Below are 10,061 nucleotides of genomic sequence, written 5' to 3' on the forward strand. Positions count from 1 at the left end.
TTTCGATAAATATGCAACTTCATTTTAAGACATTTTTTTGGACATTCTTACTTAATTTAATAATAAATAAAACGACAAATAATTAAATCTCTCGTGAATTATGTTTTAAAATATTGATTTCGATAAATATGCAGCTGCGTTTTAAGACACATTTTTGTTTAAACTTCCCTATTTAATTTAATAATAAATAAAATATTAAATAATTCTATCTTTCGTAGATTACGTTGAAAAAAATGACTGATAAATGCTATCGTGCAGTTACAAAAGTGCTATAATTGTCAGTAGAAAAGTCCCTTTTCGATGCACCGTATAGAGCAGTGGAGGACAGACAACCTCGTGCTACCGCGCGAGGATCTTTTTGAGATATTAAGGGCGACCCTTATTACGGTGGTTACACACACTTCAAGCTCCGCGGCCTAAACTCGACGTTGTAAGCCAGCTTTACTTAGAGTTTTCTTGCGAGTTTGAGAGCGTCATGTTGTCCTTAATAATAGTTTGTTCTTGTTGCATAACAGTGAAATATTTTGTGGCGGGCACAACTGGCGCATTTCTCCCAGTTTAACACCAACGAACGCACTATATATTTTACAAAGTTTATCGCTGTTAGGAAGCTATAAATGATGAGACGCGCGGGAAAAATGCCGAATATTCCGTGCGCATCGGAAAAACGAAAGGATTTTTCTGCAATATTTGCTGGTCGCGAAAGATGGAAAGTGATAGAGAAAAAAAAGAAGGAAAATAAACTCGGTGGCGGATTTTCGAAAAAAATCAAGCCGCGAGCGTCTGTTGCAGCTTCTAGGCATGTCAATCAAGCAGGGGGAATCGATAAGCAATATCGCGGTTCGGTGATTGACCCGCAGCCACACTGCGCCTACCGAAATTGCATACCACATGCATTCCCCGCTTCACCTTTTATGACATGCCTCATGACTGTACATCGCGCCGTTTTGTTTCAGTAGTTTTTATCGTCATTTTTAGAATTTATTCGGCCGAGCACCTCGCGCTTATGAAGGCATTTAATGAAAAAATCGGCTTTATTGTGCAGCGTTCTCTCATAAATCCGCAAGAAAGAAACTTTGAAACCTTGCGTCCCGGCTAAATAACTCGGGCGACGTTGCTAAAGAAAGAACTGATCCAAAAAATAATGTACCCAGCTGAGAATATACGCGATGTAGACAAAAAATTAATTAAAAGGTATACGAATTCGCGTGATAGATTTAAATTTATTGAGCTACCCCACGTCTTGCTCGGATCTAAAAATTGTTCTCGTTGCTCATTCGATTTGTGTCACAATGGTCCTGATTTAACTCTACTTGTCAAGCAATTAATGTTTATTGAAAATTATTATTCTTTGCAAGTTTGTCAATTACATAAAATTTGACGGGTGAAAATTCGCTGCTGCCGAAATATTAAATTCCGTTAATTCTCGCGCTCGTGACGACTGTTTTGTGCAGAGAAACGGTTATGTCGTGACATAATTGCGACGGGAGATAGATTATCAGGAACTTTGAAGACGATTCTCCTACGCGGATCGATGCCGCGCAATTTGGGATGCCGCATGAAGATGTTGCTCGTAGGTTATTATCATTTGACTGATGCGAGGCGGGTGTAACGGGCGAGGAAAATGGATGACGGATACCACGGGGTATTATTATGCCGAGGGAGGGATGAGGGGCAGAGAGCGGGGAGCGGTCCCGCGAACAATATAATCATATTTGCTTTATAACATTCCGCCGTGTGCCCCGTACACGTACAACGTTGATTCGACGGTTTGGCTGACGGGGCGAGCCAATTTCGCTGCGCACCGACATTCCACCCGCACGTTAATTACGCAGACAACCGCTCGAGAACAAGTAAGTAATCAGCCGAAAGTGAGCCAGCGACTTTCTATCCGGAGTCGCCAGAGAAGCTGCGCTTTTTCCTCAAATTAAACGTGAAATTTCGAACTTTTGCTCACGTGTATGGCTTACGAGATCGGATTCCCGCTACGGAATACGAAATTACTTTAGATAATGAAGTCGGTTATTTCACTAGAGACTTTACTTGAAACTTGTCAACTTTAATAACACGTGGATTTGCTCATTGCCTACAAATAGCATATAATAAGACGATATGTCTTTAAATTGCTTTTATTGTCTTTCAATTTACATTAATCGCAAACAAAGTAATCGTTGGGGTAATTAAACAATTCTTTAATAATACTATTTCTTTGGGTGACTCGCAAAAATTGTCATCTTACCAGCGTGAGTAGTGTCATTTTTCGTTATCTCCGCTCGTCGACAGACGTAGTGTTCCTACACTTCCGGTACACACGCGCATATTGAACAGGACCGAGCTAATCGAACACGACGTATCGCGTCAACGTACATACGCGGATCTTGCTTAACCGTGAATATACCGTGGCGAACAGACCGTGCTGTGACAAGACACAAGCTACGAGGCGGTATTAGTTGATTCTCTGTTGATCATACGCGGCTTAAAACAATAACAGGCGGAACATCTAAATTATTCCTTTATCGGATTATATCAGAATTATTGAACGCTCTTTCCGAAGCGCCAATCCCATTTAATTCCACGAGCAATTAATAATTGTGTATTTTATTCAGAGGAATAGAAAGAGTCTTCGAAATAATACCAAGAATAAAAAAAAATCTTTTAAAATTGACAATAGATAAATTAGACAAAATATCGGATATTTTACAAAACGGAAAATTTGGGTCGGAGTTGTCGATATTCTCGCGACATGCAGTAATTATTGGATCATACGGAATTGATTCGGACACGTTTGCTCAAACATTTGGCAGAAACAACAACAAGATACGCGTGCGATTGCCAGGGGAGGAGTGGGCGACAATAATTAAAGGCGCGGTCGGATGGAAAGTAACCGGGGTACACTATCGATCCGAATGCATCGATGAAAGCCGCCAGGGCGAACGACAGGGTAGCGGCCCGATAGACGCTATCGCGCTCCGGTGGTCGATCCTTTAAATTAATCGCTATGAAACGCCATCGCAACGGCGAAACCGCAGTAAAAATGAAGCCGTGCCGCCCTCGCCCCCTCGCTCGCGTTGCGTTCAATTCGCAATAAGAGTTGCCGACTCGGTGCCCGATAAGAGCCACCGTCGATGATCGCGTGTTATACATTCGTGGTTTCTGGAAAATGTAAACTGGTTTTTATTACTGGGCTAGTGCAGCGAATTCCGATGTAATCGACGGGAAATGCGCTGAAAAGAAACGATCCATTTTATATCCAAGTCATAACGGAAGTTACCATCTGATGTGTGTGTGATTAATGATTAGAGATATTTTTAAACAACCGTATATATTGTTTACGCCGGCGCATTACGACGTAATTAAATAGATTAGAGATTAAAAGTTAACATAAAACATTCGTTAAAGAGAAATGTACAAACAGATCTTTCTATAATCGGCTCGTACACAAAAATTGACAAATTACAAATGCTAAAAATAATTGTAAATTATTATATTGTATATATCAATTGTAATTGCACGTTAATTAAATATTATACGTGATAAAAGAAATGTTTCATAAACATGCTTGAAATTTTAGTAAAATAAAAAGCAAATAAATAAAGATTGTCAGTTTATATATTACTTAATGAAAGCAGTGCTAACGAATTGAAAATCGCGAAAACTGACCGAAAGAAACACGTCGGTTTGTAAAATTTTTTAAAAGAGAGATAGAAACAGTCTCGCCGCTGACGCTGGCCTTGATGGGCAGTTTTCATGTAACGACGAGCCGTACTGTAAATTAATCGTCGTGAAACGCCGCAAAGCGCTATTGAAAAGCCATGCGACTGTCGCATCCGATTAAAAAAACGAAATATAAGCCGATGGCCATGTGCTATGCAAATACGCTTTGCCGGGAACTATTTATCGAGAATTGTCTCGCGGGAATTTATAGAAAACGATCCTATAACAAACATTATTGACGGAAAAACGATTTACGGTTGTGTGAAAGATCACGGAACAGACTCAAAGAACCTATGCATGATATTAACTCGATTTCATTCTAAAACTTTTTCAATTGCAAATAACGTTACTACCACAGAGACAAAAACTTCAATAAAACTCACGACTGAGCCAAATGCAATCGTAACTTTTGTTATTAGTTTATAGTTTATATTAATATGTTATTGTAATTTAAATTGTTAAAGTATATATTTTTAAAAACAACTAAAGTTTAGGTCTCTATATATTTTTATTTTTCAAATCGCGTGGTATCAATGCGATTTTTCAGGTATTAGATGAAATCAGACGATCCATCACGTAAATGTCAGCGCATTTTTGCATTTATTTCACTTTTCATCGTCTGAAATCTCACATGGATTTTATTCAATCAAATTTTATTCCCAAAAACGTTACGTGATCACGGTTACAGCAAATTCGCGTAAAAAAGCTCACTTTTCATTTTTTTTCCGAGAGGAATATAACGTAACACGGTCGATTCGCGGATTTGCAGCAAACGTAGTTGAATTCAAATCCTTTGAAGCGATTTTCTAATTTTTTTCTAAATTCCGATTTTATATTATAAAATAAAAATATCAGAGATGTCTGTATGTATATGTTTAATCACTTTAAAATGCCTAATATACTAATATACTCAATAATATATAATATTGTAACTGTAGGACGTTAGAAAAATGTAGCATGTAAACTCTTAATTCTTTTCTTATATTAATTCTAAATATTTATGACGGGCATTTATCATCTAAATAGAAAATTCTTTTGTTTTCTTTTTCTTTATTACTATTTTATTACACTTTCTTTAAAAATTCGTTTAATATCAGAAAAATTACTACAGTTCGGAAAGTGCATGTCTAACTTTTCAACTTCATACAAGTTGCACTCCAACCTATATAATGTCCGACATAAAAGGGTATAATAAAACCCCGGACATGGAGACTGTTCCACGCACACAAGAAGAACCTTTTCCTCCTTTTTTTTAAGTAATCGTTAACCCAGTTAACTTACGCTTCCGCAATGCGTGCCTGATAAATCCTTCACGAGAAATGTTTAATGTTACTTGTATACAGTTGCGGTATATCCCACTATCTAATGCAACGTTTGCTCGAGGCTTTGACATTCGATTTAGGAATAATCATGCTTGTCAAAGAAATACTGCAGACTTTGCGAGAAATTTTTTAGTCTTTTACACAGTTTCGATACTAAAATCGCATAATAATTATAATTTAATATAAAACCACATTAAGCATTACAAAAGAATATAAAATATATGTCGACACGTATGACAATATATCCTTAATTATTGCGTCATGATTTAGTTAAATTTGTACGTTTAGTTTCATATTAAATACTTATACTCTACACATTTCCTTTGAATATACTACAATATAGTTTAACTTAGAATGTAATAATTTTTATTTAGTACATAAATCATGTGATAACTACGTTATTTAATCTTTAATCGAGGAAAAGATCATTTCTTAATATCGTTTGTGCATGCTATGATTCCGCTGCTGTGAAATTTATTGAGTATTGCAATGATGAGTAACAATATTTAATTTTTCTTTTGCTCCCCGTTATACCGTTGTACTTGCTCATTTTTATTTTCATCATACTTGGCAACAGTAGCTCCCAGACGTGGCTGTACGTGCCTGATGTTCTTCGTTTACAAGTTTTATTAAAACGAATGGATCACGGACACATATAAATTCTGTCAGCGAGCAACTTTCACCTCACGGGGCCAACCCGTTTATCCTTCCGGCTCTTGCTTCGTACATTCTTTACGCGGATCATAAATACGAATTTTCCGCTCGACTATCCGCGGCCCTTTACCTGGCCCCTTCGAATAGGTTCGAATTTGTCGCCTGTCAAGGGACATATTTTGAAGGGAAGGCAACATGTGTCTTTGGAGTACCTGTTCCTCGATCTCCATATTTTTTTCTGTCGTAAAATAACGTGACAGAAATAGCCAAGTAATCTTCTCCATTCTTCTACACCCGTTCAGATATATATTCGATCGACTAATTCGCTTTCAACATAAAATTGAACTGAGAGTTGACTATCAGATTAAATAGGAAAGTAAAAAGATAAAAAATGTAGGATTACAAGAAAATTTATTTACTCGATTTATAATAGAATTAAACAAGTTATATAAATCCACAGAATTTTAAATACAAAATATTATGTATCACCAATAAAATTCTGTAATCGTACAAAGTATTAATTCAATGGAAGATACGAATGGCTAGACATTTTATAACTTGACCCTGTTCCTAGAATAAATGCGATCGTTTCAAATAAAACAAACTTTTAATGTTTCATTTTGTTCCTTATATAATGAAACTTTCTTAACAAATGTCTCGCAATTTCAGGTAACGCTCTCCATCTCGATTCTCATCAGTCTCCACGTGTTCTTTCTGCTAGTCGTCGAGATCATCCCGCCGACGTCGCTGGTTGTGCCGCTGCTTGGAAAGTACCTGATATTCGCCATGATACTCGTCTCGATAAGGTAAATGCTCCGACACGACACGGAAGCGAAAGACGAAGAGCTTCGCGGCAGAAAATTACGTTCGCGACACTTGCCAATTTAGCACAGCCGGGGAAAGAAAATGCGTTTCTGATTGCGACAAACTAGATGTGATACAGAAACAATTTTCAGTAATTTCCGCACAGTCGTAGGAAACGCTTCCTGCATTGTTCCATTTTACTCGCATTATCGCATTTTCTTGTCGTGTTAGCGCGCTATCAACGTTATCGATTAACGCTTCACCGGCGATTTATCAGCTCGTGTTTACGACAGCAACGATTCTGTAGCAATTAATGTAACCCCATGGAGGATCGTAAAGGGGCTATACGATGACACTTGTGTCCGCCAGCGAGAAACGGAAAAATGACGAGGGCTGGAGTCGCGCTCGTTCGTATTCACTCTCGAAATAAACGTTGATTTCTGTAATAATAACAATTATCCGCAGCTGCTCCCCGCAACATTTCTCTTCTCATGCAAAACACTTAAGTGCTAAACGTGGCTGTCCACTTCTGGGACATTCCGCTGTGATAAAGAACCAATTATTTTTCATTTAAAACGTTACGTCCGGAGAGATTCAGTAAATACGCGACAAAGATGTGAGATGCGTGAAGCCTTAATTGCTGATGTTAAAAACGTGTAATCGTCATTAGATTTACAATCTTTTGAATTCCATATCAATTTTGTTACATCTGAATATGTCCATGCTTCTTGGTAAAATATCTTTGGATTCATATCCATATATTTCTTTCTATTTCTAGCAGGAAAAATTTACATACATTGTTTCTCGTTAGCTAAGTTTTTTAATCACAATTTTCTGTGGCGTAGTCTCCCGTTGTCGTTTTACTTTCATTTTTTTTTGTAGCGTAGTCCTCCACTGTTGTTTTACTTTCATTTGTCTCGATCACGCATACGGCGTCTGTGCGTGTTCAATGAGGGTGTCTCGAGATCTCTCGAATTACTCGGAAATTGGCGTGGGACAAGTAACAAATAGCGGGCACCCTCGGTTTACTTTTCGACCCCGAAACCGAGCAAGCATTTCTGATGACGCAGGCATGAAACTCATTAATGTGATTTAGCCAATAAATTTTCAGCAACGTAAGAAGTTTTTTCTATTAAATAAAACCGCGGAGAGAAAAATAAAGGGAGAGAGAGGGGGGAAAAACTTTATTAGAATTGTATTACTCCTCTTAAAATATACTTGTAAAACACTTATCATTATATTGTAACAAGGATTCGTCGCCTTTTTATTGAAAAAGTTAACTGAAAGTAATCATGATATGATTTAGCTAATAAATTTAAAACTTAATTTGATATTTGTTATATGTATAACAATTAAAATAGAAAGGAAAAGGAAGGCAGTAAGAGTCGACGCTGTTTCCCATTTAAAAAAAAAACATGCTCTCTAAAAGTCAATCAGTGAATATTCACTGAATAATTCAGTACTATACTTATAACTGTTGTCAGTGATAATGCATTGATTGATTTTTAGAGAGTAGTTTTGTGATATTTTAATTAATTATTTATAAACAGAATAATTAGATGATACATATTAACCATTTAAATTAAAAGAAGAAAATAATTACGTAACAGTTACAATTTACTACTAGTAATATACACTTGTACACATACATATATCGAGATCGAAGCAATTCTCTCATTGATTAAAAATAACATTGTTTTAATTTTAAAACATTTTTTTGATCGAAGAGAGTCAATCATTATTTTAGACGCTAAAAAGTCTAGAAAGTGTAACAGTTCTCTTATCGAAATTAATTTAAAATACGAGGAACGGAATATATTCGGCATAGATACAAATTGAAATATTTTTTTCGAACCTTTGATAACGAAATTGTGTAAATGTGCCAATTAGTCTTGGTGTTGTTTGTTCGGGCACGACCTCGCACACAAGGCCGCCGCGCACTGCATTGTTATTCGCACATCGAGACGGCAGGCAACGGCGCGTATCGCTTCATCGTGGTATTACACATCGAAATGCGATCGTGTCAAGTACGAGGAGAAGCGAAAGTGATTATTCCCTACAAACAATTAGCTCGACTTACAATTAGCATTGTCGATATTTCGATCGCAACTTATCCTGGTATTATTTTGTGCATAAAAGCGCCAATAAAAAGAATTGCAAGCGCGAAAACTATATTTGACTGTTTCGGTAAAAAAGATGGCTGAGCGGTCCTCGATAAATTGTGTAAATATTTCGCACAATTTATTCGTCTCGCCTAAAGCCTAATAAAAGAATTATAAGTTATTGTTTTATTACGATATTTATGCGCGCGAGTGAAAGACAATACTATAAATTTTGTTCTCTCAAACGTATCTTGCATCAAACTATGATTTCACTGATTTAAAATGATCTCTCGTTTGACATTCGTTTATTACTTTTAATTCGAGAGCACGGTATACATGGCCGAATATATATCAAACAGATCATAAAGTTCCGATTCTTTCATATTTCCTTCTTCCGCATTATTTTTGTGATCGCGTTTCGATGGAATTCCGTCGTAAAACGGTAAAGCGTGCGTTGCGTGCGAGTAACATCGGGAGTGTTGTACAAGTGCAACGAATGAATTCGAGAGAAAAAAAGAGGCCTAGGCATTTCCAAGTAATTTCAACCTCGCCATATCGTATCGGTGAGTAACGTATTATCTTTTACGAGTGCGATTTTCATGAAAATTATAAATCACGAGAGTGTTGCGTTATATTGAGTACGTATTGAGAGTTTATTTTAAATGCATGAAATAGAATACTCGACGTACGTTTATTTCGTAAATATGATATTTCGTGGAAGATTGGCTTGCATATATCCTGTGTTTTGACATGCAAAGTCGTTGCACGCCGCGTTGTCACTCGTGCAACGAAACTAACAAGCAATTAAATAGTGACACGAACTCCGTGCAATCGTAGCATTATCACTCGAGACGCGTCAAGTGTCAAATCACGTAATGTTTCTTGTCTACTAAAAATCGATAACTATCAGCGCGTGTCGTTAATTAGCTGTTGCGATTAACTATAAATTTCTTTAACTGTTTATTACACAATCACGTTTCGCACGATTTATTCATAGGTGTGAATTGTATCGTGTTTCGTGAATTTTTCATATACATATATTCGGATACATCAGACTTTGAATTTTTCATTTATCTGAATCGAAACGCCATCGAGCGTTGCTCATTGCAATACATTTAATTAATAAGTACGGACATAATTAGACCAGTATTTTAATACAACCGCGTATGGCATAAATTTGGTATTTATAAACATCGCGATTTGCCATCCACTGTTGGACATTTCATTCTGCTAATTTCTGAAATTTGTGCGAGATTTGCGGATGAATTGAGCGAATCATGGAGCTATTTTTCTCGTGTTATTTTCATAATCGCGCTTCAATGAAATTTCATCGCACTGCACAATAGCGAAGCGCCCATCGCGTGTAATTAACATTGGGAATGCCGTGCGCAAAGTGCCGTGCGGCGCGTTTATTCTACTCTGTGATTCGTATGCACGATTGTAATTAATCTTTTTTTCACGACTA

At 36.9% G+C, this 10,061-nt stretch overlaps 1 protein-coding gene across 2 annotated transcripts in view; it reads left to right on the forward strand.

Annotated features, from left to right (window-relative positions):
* LOC105569860 (acetylcholine receptor subunit alpha-like) overlaps window positions 1-10,061 on the forward strand; it is a 191,924-nt gene that overhangs the window by 149,667 nt on the left and 32,196 nt on the right. For both annotated transcript variants that reach the window (XM_012026637.1, XM_012026638.1), the window contains one exon: window positions 6,360-6,496. In XM_012026637.1, the coding sequence (XP_011882027.1) occupies window positions 6,360-6,496 (137 nt within the window). The remainder of the gene's footprint in view (window positions 1-6,359; window positions 6,497-10,061) is intronic.

The sequence above is a fragment of the Vollenhovia emeryi genome, unplaced genomic scaffold (assembly GCF_000949405.1).
Source record: "Vollenhovia emeryi isolate VEMERY1.0 unplaced genomic scaffold, V.emery_V1.0 DF939122.1, whole genome shotgun sequence".
In the NCBI taxonomy this organism is placed as follows: Eukaryota; Metazoa; Arthropoda; class Insecta; order Hymenoptera; family Formicidae; genus Vollenhovia; species Vollenhovia emeryi.